At 34.1% G+C, this 20453-nt stretch overlaps 1 protein-coding gene across 4 annotated transcripts in view; it reads left to right on the top strand.

The window, feature by feature from the left end:
• Positions 1-20453, top strand: part of NOVA1 (NOVA alternative splicing regulator 1) — a 164323-nt gene that overhangs the window by 125530 nt on the left and 18340 nt on the right. For 3 of the 4 annotated variants that reach the window (XM_075425120.1, XM_075425124.1, XM_075425123.1), the window contains one exon: positions 8721-8792. The exons of the other annotated variant lie outside the window; for it this stretch is intronic. In XM_075425120.1, the coding sequence (XP_075281235.1) occupies positions 8721-8792 (72 nt within the window). The remainder of the gene's footprint in view (positions 1-8720; positions 8793-20453) is intronic. 4 annotated transcript variants of the gene reach the window in all.

The following is a 20453-nucleotide window of genomic DNA, read 5'->3' as shown; positions in this document are numbered from 1 at the left end:
ATCAAAAGAATAATATTTTATAACAGATGATAATGATCTAGAACTCCAGTGTTGCTAATTTTTTTTTAATAGCATGCAGGTCACAAGTCTATTAAAATGTTCAGGATAACGTACAATACAAGTCATTTTGAACTTGACAAAAAAATGTCTTATGAATTACAATTTCTTCTTTTACGTAAACTATTACATGGTTCTTCCTGTGTTAGAGTATTACCAAGAACGTTGGCACCCAAAGTATTATGTTGCAGGCTGAAGAAAGTAGACTTAGCATTTGAGGTCGAGAATTGGTTTGAAATAATATATTTTACCCTCATCAGGAACTTTCTGTTGGTTTTCTAGCCATTTCTGCCAAAAAGCAAAGGTTTTTTTCTCTCCATGAATGAACATAGCTGAAGTTGAAGCCTTGTAATACCACACACGTCTAATTGAGGATGCAGCTCTCATTTCTCTGTTGTCATTTCTTTGCCCTGGGCTGCTTTACTGACGCTTGTCTTAGAGCAGCGAGCCAAGAAAGGAAATTTCTTCTGGCTACAGTTTCAATAAAGAAAGACAGTAGGTAAACCCTTTGACTGCTTGAGTTTCAGCACTTTCTGTCTTCAGGAGAGGCATGGGCATACACGGAGACTGTCTGGCCTGGCATTTCTCCTTACTAATGGAAGTCGGTATCCAAACGTTCTGCTAACTTCAGCTTTTTCAGCTTCAGCAAATTTGCAAACAAGTCTGTCTGGTTCTTTCTGAGCCTTCTCCGCTTCATTTTTCCACGTTTCCTAATCCTGTGGACTTAGTAAATATCAGGTAGTTGTCTCCTCCAAACAGGTCTGATGATAGATATCTAATTGACAAATGTTTTCATCTTTTATCTCTATGTAATATAGGCAGTCTCTTCATAGATGCCAACCATCTGCTGTTTCTAGGTATCATTTGACAATAACCATTTCCTGTGCCCTTTTCACTTCCTAGAAACTGCTACAAGCATCTAACCTTCCTGTTATTTCTTTATTAGTTGAAGTGTCACACCAATTCTTTCAGACCATATTGTAACTCAGGGGAACATAATACAGTTTTTATAAAGTGATTGGGAGCCTGAGCTGTTTAATCTTTGTAATTAACATACAAAGCTTTAAATTTCACCTCTAAATTAATACCAGCTCCTATGAACAATGGAAAAGGCTGCATAGTATGGTCTTATCACATCACCTTCTGCAGAAACTAGTGTAGCTTGTTTGTGTGCTAGTTGAATTTTCCTTCCAGCTTTCAGTTGTTCTACAGGTAGCAGGTGTTATAGCAGCCTGTCCAGGAAGGACATGGAATCAGAGATGGCCATTGGAGGACTGTACATTATGTAGAAGGAAAGGTGTGTGATCTTATAGCTAACTCTGCTTTAAGCAGGAGTTTGCACTGTTTGGCCTTCTGAGATCCCTTCTGACCTGAATCATTCTTTGATTCTATGAAATGTTTAGCTATCGAAGAGTGGACAAAACGCTTTTTTTCCTTGAAAATCTGAAATAAAACGTTTACATGCAGAACTTCCAATTAATGTTGTCGTTAGACCCAGTTTCATTTCAGCTTCTTCAATAGATAATTAACTTCTCATCAGTCATTAACTTCTGTTCATTAATCATGGTCACAGATATTGTGTTCAAAATCTACAAAACTGAATGTCTGAACTCAGGTTTGTAAATACATACTCTTCTAGTGAAAATGACTACTTTTATTTCAGAAATGCTGATCAACAACAACAACAAAAATTGATAAGTTCATTGTTTTTAAATAAAAAGTTTTACTTTGAAGTGCTTAAATAGAACCTGAGTTTAAGAATTCAGATCTGAAAATATTGGCTTAAATGGAGGATTTTATTTTTTGATATGGGATATGAGTTCTTCAGACTGTAAAGACTCGGTAGACTTGACAGAATCACAGAATGGTTTGGGTTGGAAGTGAGCTTAAAGATCATCTAGTTCCAACCTCACTGTCATGGGCAGGGATGCCTTCCACTAGACCAGTTTGTTCAAAACCCCATCTAACCTGGCCTTGAACACTTCGAGGGAGGGGGCATCCACAACTTCTCTAAGCAACATGTTTCAGTGCCTCTCAACCCTCATAGTGAATAATTTCTTTCTTATATCTAATCTAAGTCTACCCTCTTTTAGTTTAAAGCCATTACCCCTTGTCCTGTCAGTACAGGCACTTGTAAAAAGTCCTTCTCCAACTTTCTCGTAGGCCCCCTTAAGGTACTGGAAGGCTGCTACAAGCTCTTCCTGGAGCCTTCTCTTCTCCGGGCTGAGCATCCCCAACTCTCTCAGCCTTTCCTTGCAGTAGAGGTGTTCCACCTCTGTGATCATTTTTGTGGCCTCCTCTGGGCCCGCTCCAACAGGTCCATGTCTTTCCTATGTTGAGGGCTCCAGAGCCGGACTTAGGACTCCGGTGAGGTTGCACCAGAGACCCATCTTTCCTATAGACCCCCTTTAAGTACTGGAAGGCCACTATAAGGTCTCACCAGAGCCTTCTTTTCTTTAGGCTAAACAACCCCAGCTCTCTCAGTCTGTCCTCACGGGAGAGGTGTTCCAGCCCTCTGATCAGCTTTGTGGCCCTACTCTGGAGCTGCTCAAGCAGGTCCATCTCTTCCATATGCTGGGGACCCCAGAGCTGGACACAGGACTCCGGGTGGGGTCTCACCAGAGCAGAGCAGAGGGGCAGAATCACCTCCCTCAACCTGCTGGCCACACTTCTTTTGATGCAGCCCAAGATACAGTTGACCTTCTAGGCTGCGAATGCATATTTCTGGGTCATGTTGAGTTTCTCGTCAACCAACACTCCCAAGTCCTTCCTTCCTTAAGAAACATTCAGTGGTTTCTTAAAATGCCTCTCCTTTCTGATGAGCCTTTCTTGTTTTTATTATCCATGTAAGGCAACAGTTTGTTACCTGCATGAACCTAAACTCCAGAATATGAGAAAATAACTCTACATTTTTCGTATGAGGTAAATGATGAGAAGTATTTTTGTAGATCACTGTGTCTCTTCATCCTAGTCAACAATATCTCATAAACTTTTCTTACTTTTGAACACAGGTGAAGAATTGCACCAGTTACCATTCTGCAATGAATAATAAGATACGCAGAAAAGTTTACAAGTCGTGAGGACAGAAAAAAAAAGAACAAACAAACAAAGAAATTTCCATTATTTACTAGAGAGTTCTATACATTAGATCCCATGGCAAGTTTATCATTCCATAAAAATGTGTATACTATATCCTGTCCCTCATGTACTCTTGACTTAATTCTGGTGCCAGATCACTGTTTTAATTTTCTGTTTCATTTCACCGGTGCTGGATATAATCTCAGTATGTACACGAAACAATGCTTTATGAACACAGTTAACTCTGTAGCTGATGATTAACTCTTCATTGTGTGTGCTTCAAAAGTTGAATGCAAATAGAAGATTTTGTTGGGGGATGAACAGCAGCATTCAACATTGCAGAAATTTTCAGCAGTGTTCAGATTTTTAAGAAAAGTGTGACGTTATCTCACACTTTCGAATGGCTTTGTAGTTTTGGTGGCATATTTCCAAATCTCAAAGTAGCCCATAATCAAAAGGTGACATTTTCTGTCCTTCTAGGACTTGAGGTTTTTTAACACAAATCTTAGACCCATATCTTCTCATGTGTTTTGATTCCTGTGTCTGGTTACTTTAGTTTTCTGGTATTTCTATATAACACCACCAGATCTTGCAGTAGTTCTGTGTTACTGTGACAAATTTGGAGAAAAAGGAAGGTCCTGATTCTTCTTTGCCCATTTTACTGTAGTCTTCATCCTAAATCATTCCCTCCATCGAGACTTGCTCTGATGATCCAAATGGCACCTGCTGTTTCGCTTTAAGTTCCTTACCCCTTCGTGTCCCGACAGAGCACAGGATAATTGTTCTTTTACATCATACTTACCACACTTTTTTCCTTTTTCAAATACAGGTTCCCAAGAGTTCATAAATGCAGATAAATTACCTCTATAAAGACCTCTAAGTAAGCGTTCCATCTATATTTGCTGGCTTTCTTAGTCTTTCTGTATTACCCTATGCCCTGTGTATCCTCTTACACAAAAGGAAAACTAAATGCAAAGAGGATGAAGTATCATCAGAATATATTTATTTTATTTGTTCTTTACAGAAGTGAAAAGGTAGCAAGTAAAATTACATCATTGAAGTCATTAAAGTAGCCTTTCTACAATCTGGATTTACAATTGTAAATAAATTATTAATCCTTGATTATTTCTTTTCAAATTTTTTTAAAATTTGTTATGTGTTTATGCAGTCATCACTGAGATAAGAATCATTTGCCAAAGTTACATATTAAAGGAGTTCACAGCAGATGAAAAGAAGACTCAGTATGCTTAGCAAAGCTAGTGGTCTGTTTAGAAAGGCTCATCTCTGGTACTGTTGAAAGTCTAGTAAGACAGTCTTTTACGTTGTTCAACACAATGGAGCCTTGCAGTGTTCTCTGTTTCTCATTTTAGCTGCAGAAGGTATTCAGCTGTTTAATACAACTCAAAAAAGATACCACCTTTTCCTGAAGTGCATTAAAATATTGGCTTAAGCAAATTAGTTTTTAAAAGCACCAATATTAATATATGCAAAACTGAAACTCAGTATTAGCTTTGTATTATTAGTAATTTAATGTGAGTAATATTATTACCAAGATTTCCTTTGTTTGGCAAGCCCTGTAGTGAGAAATTAGAAACTGGTAAGCTGTAAATGCAGTTTCGTCTTCACATTTAACTGATGTTCTTTATATGCTTTCATGTCTCTAACCCTGTTTTCAAGTTGTATTTCATTTTCTGCCTTTTCTACTCTTCTGTATATAAATATACTAATAGGTACTGAGAATTAACTGTCTCAGTACAATATTTATTATCTAGGGTATACGTATTGATTTTTTTTTTTTAGTATCTATATGTAAGGGTATGACTTTTGCCATTTATACATCACTCTGCAGTAGACAATTTGTGAAGTCATTGAAAGAGGGCTCAGAGACCTTTTGGAACACTATGCAGATGGAGTATGTGTATTCTATACTGTAGTCATACAGCTATATCTTCACCCTGTTACTCAAAAATACGAAGCATGGAAGTGAGATGCTTTGACCATCTTTCTGCACCCTTTAGTGTGTTCTGCAGCCTGAGAGCAGTCTCTCACTGTAAAATCAATTCTTGTGAGCAACACAAGGAAGAAATATTTTCTTCACTTTCCGAAAATACTACAACTCAAATATAGCTCAAACAGATTTTTATTTGTAAAATTAAGCTCCTGTTTTATTTGTTAACATTGGTTTTCTCAAATATCTGTTCTAGAAGCTTAAAGTAAAAGTAAACAATACTCTCTTTCCTGTAAATATAGTCTTCCAGTCATTTTTTGTAAGTAATAGGAAAGGAGATAGTGTCTGAGAAAACAGAGAACATCAGTTTCACCATGGCTTGGACTATACTATTCAAGATACAGATGTTAAAACCCCTATGAGTCTTAGAAGTGGTGTGTGGTAGAAATTCTGACTGGCTGTTTTCTATAACCTTGCCAGCAGTCAACCTGCAATTTCAGGAAAGCTTCAATTACAGTGCGCATGTTTCATCTCAAAAATTAAAACTCTGTAATGTAAATTTATGTTATGACTTCTAATCATTTTATACATCACATTCCCAGAAGCCTAATAACTACTAAATTCAAGCGCTTGCCTAATGCAAAACACTTGCCAAATTTTTAAAAAATTATTCTATGCTGCATAATAAATCAGAATTATTGAGCTCTGTCCAACTTTCTTTAAGAAGTAATTTTGCTTAAAAGTTCTTGCAAAGCAGTTTAGAGTGGATCAATAAATTACTTATCAGCCAGTGGAAATTCAATACAAAACGCAAAAGCCTGTGTTTCTTATTTTTATTTTTGAGAAATTACTTTGTGTTACTTTAATATTGAAGAAATAAATAGGTGTGTCTCCATAAATTAATGTGTCTCCAGAATTATACACAAGCATGAAAAGGGATGAATTTTTACAAAAGACTGTCAGTTCTTTTTTTTATATAGATATACTTTGTGTGTGTATATATGTATAGATATATATAAAAAAAGAAAAGCAGTTATGCCCATAAACAAAGTAAGAGAGATTAAGGCTCAAACAAAACCAACATGAAATACAAATTAAAAACACAAAAACACAAAACAAAAATCCTTATTGGTATATTCAGCATTTTGTAATTGGTATGTATATTTAGAAAAAAATGTGTATACCTGTACTTAATTCTTGTTTGTTAATACAGTTGCTTTGCTTTTAAATGTTTTTGCCTTTTTTCTATTGTATTTTAAACAAGCTTTTGCTAAAATGGTATAGTGAAATGCTTCTACTTAATGGACTTTACAGTTCAATAATCACCTGAAATTATTAACATCACTCCTTTTTCATTGCAGCCATATGTTTCTGTGCTTTAGGAAGATTGATATGAATTGAAAACTGAGGTGCTTCCAGTTTTTTAAATTACTCGTGGTATAAGTGATGAAGTAATTATTCAGTGTTGAAATGTTCTACATATTTTCTTATAAATCCACTAGTTAGATACAATAACACCTGTGAAGAACGAAGTGTTTTTCCTTTTGTTAATTAGCCTAGCATACCAAAACAATATACAACACAGTATGCACTCATTAGCAGTGGTGTTGATCACGCAAAGTGTCAGATGTGTGAAATGTTTAGTCAAAATATGTTTTCAGAGTTTTGCTGGAGAATAGTAACAATTTTAATATTTCTTTTAGCTCAGGATAAGAGTTTAATGTATGTAGCTATACTAAAGATAACCTGTCAGGATAAGTTACAGTCCTCCATTCTGTTTGGTTGGGGGTGTTTTTGGTATTTGTTTTTGTTTTTCTCGTTAGTTTAAGCTTAAACGATAAAAATAAGTTCATGGCAATTTAAGACTTTGGTAACAGAGATACTACATCATCCCACTAAAATCAGAAGTGGAATTCTATAATTGAATGGGGTTAACATTGTACTATCGTGAATTCTGACATTTGTTTTTCTAAATAATTGTAGCCCCTTGCGATTAAACCTATGTTCTGTATAGAAAGACATGGGAGAATCCTTTATAATTGTCTTCATTTTAACAATGTAGAGCATCTGATGACCAATAACATTTTGCCAAGCTACATATTTTTTATAATGCCCTATACATGGTAGTATTTTTCACTTAAGCCTCTTGAAAGAGTCCCAGTTGATGCTTAAGCTGTATATGTTTTATTTTTGGTTTTATTATTTTATAGCATGAGTTACAAGTTGGAAACACAAAATAAGGATCTGTTTCTTAAGATAGTTTTTTGCTGTTTTGGCTGCTTGTTTATGTACAAACTGTGAAAAAAATGGATCTTCATATTGCTTAACATACAGCTGAAATATTTGTGTGTGCATATGTACAAGCCCATATTTTGCTAATACACAACTTTATGCATTCACAGTGTCCCAGCTTTCTCATATGCATTAAGAGTTTTAGTGCAAAAGCATGTATGCCTATTTTATGAGGGACTGTCAATGATTGTAAGTAACAGAACTGCTGAAAGTGTGAAATTTTGCTTCATTTATTTCTAAATAGTTCTGTTTAGTAATTATATGACCATATGATAAATCACATTGTATAGCATTTTAACATCATATTTCTTAAAGTAAAACTAGTGTAATTTTGGATATTTTTTAATATTTATATATTACAAAGATGTGAAAAACCATGCTTTGAATAAGTGTTGTATGTTATGTTTTGAAAATTGGAATTTTACATTTTCACTACATTTATAAAAAGGAAGGAAGAGTTATTCTGTCAGGATCTAATACTTCAAAAAGAGAAATGTGTATATAAAAATTTTAAACAGAGCAGTGCTTTTTTGATATGTTCAAGAATTAATGTTAAGCATATGTATGTTATTTAGAAAACATGATCAATAAATATGACTCTTAATTCTTTTTTGTGTTTATTTTGAACGCAGGTCTGATGATAACTTACTAACCTTTGCTCAACTAAATGAACATTTTTAAAGCTAATCATAAATATATTGTAGTAATTTGTTGTGAAGGTATTAGTTGCATGTTCATCCATCGTGAGATTGATGTTTACATTTTTTCACCTGCGTCTTGGTTAAAAAATATCAATGAATATTTTAGCAGTTACTAAAAATTCAGTAGCTTCAGTTTAATTGTTGTAAGATACAGAACACAGTTTGCTGGCTATAGTCTGTGCTATAGAATGGTGCATTATAAGGTGCCAACATAAATGTCTCTAACTTCTTTCGGACATTGGCCCTGTTTGTTTGTAGACTGATAGCTGTTTCTAGTATGCTCATTGAACTTGCTGGAATTTGTGTTTACTATAGTCTTCATTTTTCCCGAGAGGAGGAGAGAGGAAAGAGTATATTCCTCATATGGTCAGTGTATTTTGGAGTATTTCTGTGAGTTCGCCATCTTGATTTCAAGTCATGAATTTGTTTTTACATGCATAAGCATGCATATTTACATGCATTATTTATCCAATTGACTTTAAATTCCATTAAGTTTCAATGAGTAGGAGAAAGATTTTTGTCTTAGGCATTTTTATTTATTTTAATTTTCTAGTTACGTTACTTTTGTTGGTTTATTTATTTTTTTAACTGTTCAGTCTAAGGCTTGTAAAGGTTGATTTGCTCCTGAACTGCTTTGTTCCCAGACATTGCCATCTTCCCCAACTACCACCAAGTCCTCTCCATCTGATCCCATGACCACCTCCAGAGCCAATCAGGTACAGTATCATCCTACCATCTACACCATACTTTTCACGGGTGACAGCTTGCAAACTGGAGAAAAAGATATGGTGGGTTAAGGATTTATTCGTTCATTCACATATATACACCCATAACCATAGATATCTAACTCTTGTTAGAAATTGGTAAATTGAATGGAAAACTTTTTTCTTCTTTTAATTTGTTTTGTTGTCTTTAAATTTCTGATTAAAGCAAAGTATCTTGTAAAATAGTCTTTTTTAAATTTGATTTGATTAAATAGAAAGGATACACGCTGATGTGTTTGTAGACAGAGTAACTCTTGGTATATATATGTTTATGTATATATGCACACACGTATTTACTTCCTGGGTAATTTATAAATTATTATGCAATTACTCCTAAAGCCATGCTTAATTAGCTGGATATAAACCTAGGAATGGCAAACAGATTTCTTTCTTTCTTTATTTGCTTCAACAATTTTGAAATGTGTTTGTGGACAGGAACATAATACACTATTATTTAAATAGTGAATGTAATAAAAAATTAGATTTGAAATTAAAATCTATTGATGAAGAAGGAAGTAAAATTAAGTCTCTCTAAAACCATACTGAACAAATCTAATAAGTTTAATTCATAATTTTAAATGCATAAACTGTGCTTTTAGCAGTATTTTAATTACACTTGTTTATTTTTCTTTTAACTGGAAAAAAATACGTCCACTTCATTATGTCCACAAATCATCATACTGTGTATCTTTTGGCCTTCCCTATGAAAATTGTTAAAGTTACTTCATACCATGCTTTTTAGAACTGATTTGTGCTTAATAGATACTGTATTTTTTTTTTAATGTACCGTTAAACTTAATGTACTTTGTGTTCAAATAATGTAAGTATTCAGTAAGTGCTAACAGTTTTTAACATACAATCTCTTTATTTAAGTTAGCTGAATGCTTCTGTCGGGTCTTGAACAAATTGGATCAAATACCAGAAAAGTTTTCTTCACAACTAGCCAGTTTCCCCTGGAAGTTAGCATTGTTATTAATTACTAATCCTCTGCTAGTTTGTGAACTGCTTAGAACTTGCTGGCTGTATGAACAAGCAATTTAACATACAACACAACACAAGCATATTAAAGCAATATATCTTTGATCAATACATGACTATCTGCTGAAAGGGACATCTAATATAGAAAGTAATGAAATTCAAAGAGAAATTGTACAGACAGAAGAACTACTACGAAAAATATAAATTGCGTTATCCCTCATTTTGTTTTGAAAGTTTTCTTCATCAGCCTACTTACATTCCAGCAACAGTTATTTGGCTTCATCATCATTAAATGACAAAGATAAAATCTTTGCCAACAGCTAGGGATATTTTGTGAACACTCTGTTCAGCCTTTATTCTCTCCCTCTTAATTTTAGTATTTTGTGTATTTTAATTAGAAGGTTTTGAAAATGTTGAGCGCACAGATCTTTTTTCGTACTATTTTTCTTTTCTGTGTCTTTTTTCCCCACTTTTTTTTGTTTTGATTAGAAATATACCCTGATGATCAGTATTTGGAGAAAAACGAAGAATTTTTTATTTACAGGAAATACTGTGTGAGCATCCTGTTTAATTAGCATCAGAGAAGTACCTACTTTGCATCTGTTCTATAACTTTGAATTAGCAAAATTATAGTGTAGTGTATAAACTTTAAACAACATTTTAATAGCTAAAATACTTATATTTTTAGAAAGTTGTGCTGTTTGAATACTGTCAAGTGACGGAGCTGAATATACAAACTAAGGGAATTGTATGCTTTGTGTCCTCCCTATATCCCACATTACATGTTTTAATGCGTCTTATTCATAGCCTGTGTTCAATTCAGTTCTCATACAAATAATCAAGATCTCTTTTGAACAGCATTAAAACTGTATATATGACGAAGAGTAATGAGTTCCTTAAGTGACTTTTGGAACTGCTTTTATCATTAACACTTGAAATTCCCACTGGTTTATAATTATTTTATCCCTCCTAGTATTTCCTAGTGGTGTCTAGCCATTCCAGCAGGAAGCACAAAGCACATCATAAGGCAATTAAGGCCTTTCCATTCATTCTAGTGATAAGTGACATAGCCAGCAATTGTTCCCAGACTGTAGTGGTGATTAGCATTCAGCACCAGTGTATCGACAAGTATCTGCACTGCGGCTGTCACACGAAAATAGGTTCCAACACAGTAATCTCAAACCTATCAGTAGTCATCTAAGTACCCAACAGGAGAGTATTAGAGAACAACAACAAATATTTGTTTTGATATATGGCTGTGTAAGATGATTCTCAGTAGAAAATAACTGTTCAGGTATGTGTTTGTCACAAGATCTTATATTAGGATAACAGGAAAGAGCTTACTTAACTGGATGGATGTCAGGAAATTTAGTGCTAAGGTGCAAGATATATTCGCAGCACACACTGTTGTGTGGGTATAGTAGCACATCAGGCTTAAGAACATTTAATTTTCTATAATATTTTAATCATGACAAGACAAAATTTTGTATTAAAGATTAGCCAGGATTAAGCAAGATTTAAGCAATACTTAATGCTTGGTTGCTGTTAAAGTGTGATTTTTCAACTGGGTTGGAGGACTCCCTGTAAGTCATTGCAATTAGAGAACTGTCAAGTATGTGTGTTAATGAGCATACCTGATTGTGATCCTTCCGGCTGTACAAGCATGTCAGTTGTATTCTCCTGACAGAGCCTGCATAGTGAGCAGAACAGTTTCTAGGCACGCTTTTTACAACAAGAGAAGAATATCTCTGCCAACAGAGGTCAGAGGAAGCTGGGCAGGAAATCTGGCTTGTATTATGTCTTCCTTTTAATGACTCACTTAGCCTCCATTCAGATGAGATCATAACTCCTTTGTATGGCGATTTCAGCTTTTGTTGAATTGTTTTATGAGTCTCGAAAAGAGGATAGTCTCTAAAATGTCTTACATAGTGGAAGAAAACAGTTCCTTCAGAACTGTGATGTGTTGTGTTATACTGAACTGCTGTGGACGCAACAGAGACCCCAACGTTGGAAGTGTTTTTTTCTTCAGTTCCTTGTTCCAGGAAGATATACATCTATCAATGTTATTGTTGTAAATGTCTTGTTTATTTTTTCAGTAGAACTTCCTTGGGCCTTTGTTCGCATTGAAAATTGGTACACTGCAAACTTTCCAAGGAAGAAAGAACCAAAGAGGCAGTAGGATTAGGGACATTTCAAAGAACTTTTTTTTTTCTTCCTTTCTGTCTGCCTGTCACTGAAAAGAACTCAATTTTTCTGTACTTTTAGACTGAGAGCTTCTATGTTACCCACTCATGAACTTTGTCAACTTTGTTTGTAGCAGAACACTGGCAGACATATAGCTACAGTAGCAAAAATGTTCTGCTGATGCCCCTGGAGCTGGCAGAATATAGCTTTACTTTTATTTACCAGGAGGAAATTGGTTTTACTTTTCCACAGTACACTTCAAGCAGGAATTCAATCTCAAAATTGATGAATAACACCATAAACGTCATATAAAACATGCTTGCTGTTCCTCTGTGGTACCTTGTAAGGGTACAAGTTTTAATACTTATTTTAAAAGTTAAGTGACTTTAGACAGACAAGTACTTCTATAAACTGTTTACATATTTTCTTTTGTTTACAAGATTATTTTTTTCTTCTTATCTGCCTGCTTTACTGATGTTACTACTATTATAGAGGGAGAAGCATGACTGATATAAACCTAAGCTTTGTGTTTCTCCTTTGTCTGTTTGGTGTACACCTGTAAGTGCAGTTGCAAACCATTGCATGCTTCCTTCTCCAGTTGTCCATTTTTTCATGAGATTCATACCACTGCTGACCTTTACTACTCTCTGTAAGAGAATAAAAGGCAAAACACACATTCTAACTTACAGGTGAATCAGGAGAGTGATGGGTAGGAGTCCCCCTTTAAGGGGTTTCCTTATAATTTAGATAGGCTTAAGCTCAGTAACTTAATAGGATTATCATCACAAACTTTGTGTCATTAACTTACTCTGTAAACTTTTTATTTTTCCTGGTTTAAATACACTATTTTTTCCTATGGCGTTTGCATTTTTTGCAGTTATACCTTCTATTTTCCTTCTTTGTTCCTGCATCTGAAACTCTTATTTTATAATTTAGTATAGTGTAATAGAAATTTTGTGGGAGTGCAGGTAGGTGTAGCATTGTCCGTTCGGTCCCCAAGGTTTACAGTTTTTTTGATCATATCTATGTCATTTGGTTGCTGCAATATCTGTAATAAATACTACTTTTCAACCTTTTTACATGATGGGACTGAGCCAGTTTTCTTGGTACTGCCTGTATCCAGCAGGCACAGCAAAACTGTGTGGCTGTTACAGTCTTGGTATTAGGAATTTGTACTTTTGACTTGTATTGTCTCTTTTATGCAAGATCCAGAGCTTGCAATGGGCTAAAATAGTTCACATATAACTACAGGTTGGGGGATTAATTGATTTCTCTAAATTGTAGTGATTGATGTAGGTGGCCTCACTTTTTCTGACTTTAAAGAACAGTCTTATCCCTGCATGTAGAATGACTTGCAGAAGTATAATATTTTCATTTCTGATAGAGAGGTAGAATCTGAAAATAGAGGCGATCTGTAAAGCATACTGACAGCTTTTAAAGGGTTGATGAACTCATATCTTCTATTTAATATATAATTTGTTGTGGGAGATGGAAAAAGAAATAGGAAAGAAAGCTTTGTTTTAGTCTTCTGTTATTGTTAGGACATGGAATTTTAAAATATGTATAATATCCAACTCAAGTGATAAAGTTTTTATCAGTAGATTAATCTTAAAGTATAATAGTGAGTTTTAATGATGAACCCAGGATACTAGATAGCCTGCATAGGCTATCGAGATGATGCAGTCTCTATTTGGCTTTGACAATTTGATGTGAGGGTTAAGATATTCTGTCTCTGATATTTTAACTGCAGTATTCATCTAATTTTAATTCCCTAATTCTAATGTAATTTCTTACAGTGGTGTTGAGAAATTAGTTTTCTTTTTAGGTCTGTTGCAGATTGACTGATGCTGGATAAGTCACTTGATCTTTCCAAATCTCAGTACCATGTTTTTAAAAGCAAAATCAATATAAGGTTATTTAGCATTCTGATAAAAGGTGCTGTAGAATTAAAAACCTGTTATTACTTTAATTTGATTGTTTAGAATATTTGCCATGGTAGTTCTCTGTGAGATAAAAATTTTACCTTTTCTCAGCCTGTCAGATTGGTCATTGATAAATACAACCATTTTATTTATATCCAGAAGAGGATATCGGAGTTCCGTGCACAAAAGTAGTATGCTATTTGAAAGAGACTTCATGTAATAGACAATGTTTCATATGGACCTGTCACTGAAGAATTTACTACACCAGATTCTAAAATTATAAGTACATGAAGACCACAAATATGATAAATTATTAATATATCAAATGAATAAATTCTTCTGTTTATGTGATCAAGCCATTTTTTTAATTCACAATTAGATGCATGAGAAGGAAACTAGGTTTGGTTGGCAGTGGTGTTCAGAACTATATGATAATTCTAAGAACCTCATAATGATGTTTAGGAGAATAGAGTTGAAGAAATAGTCCCTGTATTTTGCTGGCTTTTTTTAGAAGATCCCCAAACTTATGGTACACTTTTGCTACCTACAGAAAAATTCTTCACGTAATTTCTCAACATAGCATATCTTTTTGGTTAAGTCTCAGCAAGGACTTTCATCTTCAGGTTTAATAGTTATTCAGCTTCATATTAAGAGTTATTTTCTGTTTAGGTCTTGCTATTGCTATCATAGACTTAGCCAGTAACAATTTTGACTCCCCATTGAACATTATGCATTGTAACAAGGTTGAGTGAAAGTGCCTACATTAGTTAGAAAAACACTTCCCTTTCTAGTGTGAGAAAACCCTTACATTTCACATTTGTAGATAATTTTATTGATTGTAAATTCATACCTATATGAAGTGATATTTTTGTTTCAATTTAACAAGAAGAGAGAGTTCCTTTTTTGATTACAAGTTGCCTTTGGCACACTGTGGACAGCACGTAATAAATAATGTTTTAGATAACATCTAGAAAGGGCTAGGGAGAATTATTCCCCTGTTCAAATGAGAGAACTCCATTAGAAGTTCCAGCACTTCAGAGGTAAACTTTCCTCCTGCTCTTCAGCTGAAATACTTAATTTCATGGCTAAACACTAAGCAGAATTAACCTATACCCCATAGACTAACTGTAGACTTTTTTTCTGGTTCTCAGGTTAATACATTACTTTTACTATATTTCTCTTGTTCTTTGACCACTTTTTCCCAGCATTTTACATTATGTGAGCTCGGTGCTTTTGTTTGCATTATCTTCTTAAAATAAATATTTTAGTTACTATAAAATTTTTAAAATAACAATTTAAAAAAACCTGATATGCAAATAAGTTTGAGGGTTTTTTTTACTCTTTCCAATTTTTCCACTTTGGACAACTATGTAGGTAATTATCTGTGTTTATATTCCTTTATATTGAGACATTGAGTTGCTGGAATGTGCCCAAAGAAGGGCAACAAGGCTGGTGAGGGGTCTAGAGAACAAGTCTTATGAGGAGCGGCTGAAGGAACTGGGGCTGTTTAGTCTGAAGAAGAGGAGGCTGAGGGGGGACCTTCTTGCTCTCTACAACTACCTGAAAGGAGGTGGAGTCCCCCTCCCTGGAGGTGTTAAAAAAATATGTAGATGTGGCATTTCAGGATATGATTTAGTAGGCATGGTGGTGTTACGTGGATGGTTGGACTCGATGATCTTAGAGGTCTTTTCCAACTTATGATTCTATGATTCTAATTGTTTCCTTTCTTTTCTCTCTGACCACACAACAATTTTATGGTTCACTGTTGCTCCTTTCTTAAATGTAAGGGAAATTCTGTCAGGACCATTCATGAGACATGGGGAAAGATGCAGGTTCTCAGTGCTAAGTGTCTGAATACTACTGGCATAGCATTCATAGGATGTCATGAATGGTCTGCCAGTTGCAGTGCTGCAAGTAAAAACATGATTCCATGTTCGTGTATCTTCTTTTGATTTTATGCTTGAAAAGAATTAAATCAGTTAGCTTCCTATTTCATCCCCTCTTCAAAAAGATTTGCTTTCTCAGTTTAATGGGCAGCATTACTATTCCTTTTCTATTGGAATGGTGAAGTGTCTTAAAACAATTTCTCCTCATGTTTTTAATTCTATCCGATTGTTAAATTTTTTTGTTGTTTTCCTCCCCATAGATAAAAATCAGGACAAAAAAAAATTCATATAAAAGTAAAGCTTGAAAGAAAAAGAGGAAACAGAGGGACAAACTAATTTATTTTTTTCTTGTAAGAAAGCAGCTTTTAACGAGATACTGCATGGTCACCCCTGTTCTGCATTTATGATTTATGAATTAGGCTATCATCAGTTTTAATCCTTAGTTTAGTCATTAGCTTTAAAACTTGTTAAGTGAATAAAAGTAGAGTTCTGGAAATATACTAAGATGATTTAGAAAACATAAATTTTACTGTAGTGTGACTTTAATGAAGCCTGCTTTCGATCTCATTAATTTATTTTTAAATCAGTGTTACTTCTGTGAACACGCTGAGATTTGGGACAAGAGTTAGCATTACACTTTCCTGTACACTTACAATTTATGTGTGCTTCATTCACTCTAAAATATTTTGGAGTGAACAAGTAAAAAGATAATGCTTTTTGGATTGAATGGATTTTGGTTTAGACTCCATGCATATCTTATTCAAGTTGTTTAAGAGTTAGTAAAAATCTCGCACTGTAATTGAAGATCTTGTTCTTTCATTTAAGGGTATGTGTAGATATGTGTAGATTTTGCCATTTTTCCATGTCCTAGTACTAAGAAAAGGTCCTATCTGCTTATGAAAAAAGATCATTAAACACATAAAAGTTGGAGAATACACATTCTTGTCTTTGTCAAAATAAGATAAAGGTCTTCAAATGTCTTGTGCAAAGGGATGTTTAATTTTTTCATTTACTTTGTTCCAACTGTTTAAGCATACTTCTTTTATCAGTACAAAAGGAAAATAAATAGCATACCATAAAGTACCATATATTTCCATGTTCAAGTCCTATCCCATGTAAGCTAGAGTGAAAGCTGACAGCATGTAACTCTATGGTCTAACCAAGATTATCTTTGACTTCGAGTCCTTAATACTCAGGTTTGGTGACATACTGATTAATTCAGAACTAATACCAGGGGAAAAAGCCAACCATATTCTAAGGTTAGCAGGCAAAGAGTTAGTTAGCGTGCTCTTTGCTGTTTGAACAACCCAGAAAAAACAGGATGTCCAGAACGCAAATCTGGATGGCTTCATTGCTACTTCATTGCTTTTTTTTCTGCTGCATACTGTATCAGTCACTTAAATGTTAGACTCTTAAGTTTTCAAGTGTTCAGAATTTAATTTAGCAGCTCTTAAAGAGTTCAGAATTTATATGATCAGGAGTTGTATGAGAATGTGGAAAGAAATATTGAGGTTATCAAGTTACTGTCACACCAGGACAGATCCTGTACAGCACAGACTATAAGGTAGAAAAGGCAGGAAAAATACCATATTTTTCTGACATGTCAGAGGTAAGTTGAGTGAGACATGGTTAGGCCTAGCCCTAGAAGATCGTGCTTTGGGCATATATTAGTTATTTTCTTTGTGCCATCTGAAACAGGATCACTTTCACAAGCTGTTTGTAGGAATAGTGCAGCAGTGCACTGCGCTTTCCTGCGGGCGGTATGCTAGATGCATCGTCTGCCTTTTGCATGCATTGAGAATTCATCAGACTGTGAGAAGTCATAGATGTGAGACAAACCCAATTAAAGTAGGTATCTGCCTGATTTGAGTGAAAAAGGAGTGTTCTTTGTATACATATCATAGAAAGAAGCTGGTTGCCTTTTTGCACTAGAGGGAAGAAGAGGTGGGAGGTTTTTCCTCTTTCCAGAGATAAGGTGCGTCTGTTGAGATCTTTGCCTGTAGCATAGTGTCCCAGACTTAACATAGTCAGTCAATACCTTTACCCTGCAGTCAAAACAATATGTAACTGCATCTTACTCAGAATCAGTATTTTCCCCTAGTTTTGTGCCTGTATTTTTTTTTCACACTTGGTTTTAGTTGTTTTGTTTTGTTTTTTCCTCCTGAAATTAAATTAGACTCCCTACAAGTAATAACAGTTATTCACAGGCATAGTTTGCAAATAGTGGATCGGTGGGAGAATCATGACCATAGACCCTAATAAGCATACTTAGAAATGCCCAAGTCAAGTCCACTAGTCTGTTACCTCCCAGTGATTTACATTTGAGTCTTTGCAATTTATAGCCTTGAAGAGTATTTGGGGGTACAGAGTGACTGCTTGCTGCTTGGCCTTCTGTTTTCCCCTGCTTCTCAAATGACACCTCATCATCACATGCAGCCTTGGAGATCAGAGTCTTTCTGGACTCTTATATTTTTCCCTTCACATTATGCAGCAGTAACAAACTCCTACATAATATATCATTCATTCAGTTGAATTTGGCACCAGTGATTTAGATGGGATTAGAAAAGCATGTTTTACTTTTCTGTTTCTTTAAAGTTTCTGAAAGCCTGCCATTTGGTAGTTCTACTGCAGTGTAAATTCTTCTTACATGTTTCTAGTAATTAATACATTATCTCCATGCTTCTCAGCTTTTTATGGTTATTTTTTTGTTCACTTAACCAAAACATAAATGCAGTGAAAAAATTTATTATCACAATTATTACAATTACTATTAAGAGAATAAAGTGGATCAAAATAAACAGCTGCCCCCTACCCATGAGATACTTAAATGCAGTCTCCATGTAAGCTCTTTTAAAGTGTTACTGGTTTGTGGAATAAAACTGGTCTATGAAATAGATTAAACTGTGATTAATGATGTTCTTTAGTAAAGAGTACTGAAACAAAATACGGTTCCTCCAGATCTTTTGCAGACCAATGCTCATGTATAATTGAGTGATGCAGAAAAAAAGAAATCAAGTCAAAAGATAAGCAGATCTTTACAGAATATTTATTGATCATGATATGCTTAAAATGTTTAGTAAAATAACTGTTAAAGTATTGTTTGGGACCACTATTGCCACCTTTAATTTTAGAAACAAAAGGAAAGAACAGATAGCTGTTTGTTAAAGATATTTCACAGGTTATATTTGACCTGTATTTGAGCATTTAAGAGGCTCTTCTATATAAATTCCTGCTTTAATTGTGTCAAAACTAATTAGATAATGCTACATTTTAAATTAACATTTACAGTAAAGACTGATGGGCTGTACACAGTGTGTATGTGTACACTGAGCATTGCCATTACTGTGTGCAATTTCTAAGTAGATTGTACATTGTACCTACCTTACATTAATAGGAACACATGTGAATGGGGGTAATAAAAGGAGATTACAACTTTGATGAGACAGAAGTTATATTTTCAAATCTGAATTTAAGATTTTAATTTAGAAATTACTACTGCCAATAATTTGTGTATGTTTTAATATAAAATTATTTTGTAATATAAAGATACCTTTCTGCTAGGTTTATTTTTATTAAGGAATCTAGTTACAAAACATGCCTTAACTACAAATGTTAGTATTACAGCAGGTGTTTCATAAATGAAATTATATTCCATAGCCTATGCACTATTCAGTACTTATTATTCAAACCAAAATGGAATTACTTAAATACAATATGGTATTGACAAGAAGTTAACTGAATACATGGCTTGTGAAAATATAAAATTTTTATTATACTGCTAATTGTCCTACTATTTACACTACTAATACAGAAAGCCTTTCTTTTTGGCCTATCTGATTTTTATTTTAATAGTAAGAAAAATAAATCAATAAAAGTGAAAGAAAAGAGTATAAACTTGTCCATTTGAATGTCAGGGGCCTCAGCAAAATTGGTACTTTTTAACATCAAGAGCATTTTGTCATTTCAAAATGAATAAAATAATATTTTTTTAAAATAGAACTAATTTTTACTGTTGAAATAGTAAAATAAAACTCATTGTTAGCAATAATATTGTGTAGTAACAGTACTATAATTCAGATTGTGTGCAGTTTTATGTAAACTTTCTGATATTATAATTATACTGCATTTGTTGAGCACTGTCTAAAAAGGGTCTTTACTGTAACAATGTTCACAGTGAACATCTGTTAAAAAAAGGGAGAAATGCATTATGAAATCAAAATTGGTTAGTAAATCTGTTGATTTCATCACCTTTATCTCAGTTTGAGACAGCTATTTCATTTTATCATTTTTATTTTTGTATTTTTTCAGTATCTTTTCTCTCAAAAAAAATCCCAATGTAATCTGTGGAAGCTGAAGAATATCTGTATGGTGTGCATAGGAAATGAGATCAGGGCAAGAGTTAGGTGCAAATTCTTTTTCAGTAGATCTTTAAAAACAGAGATTAAAATCCAACTTATGGGGATGCTGACTCTAAATTTGTTCTTTGAAATGTATTTTTCCAAGTTAATGCACATACAGAATTACAGATATGTAATATAGGTATAAAAATGTGAGATGTATGTGTATAAATAGAGCCATGTAAAACATTTGTGCCCCACAGGCTTAGTTTGTAAGGAATCGTTTTTTTCCATGTGAACATTTTG

This window comes from Opisthocomus hoazin, chromosome 7, assembly GCF_030867145.1.
Source record: "Opisthocomus hoazin isolate bOpiHoa1 chromosome 7, bOpiHoa1.hap1, whole genome shotgun sequence".
Taxonomy (NCBI): domain Eukaryota; kingdom Metazoa; phylum Chordata; class Aves; order Opisthocomiformes; family Opisthocomidae; genus Opisthocomus; species Opisthocomus hoazin.
This window is presented reverse-complemented; position numbering and strand designations above follow the sequence as displayed.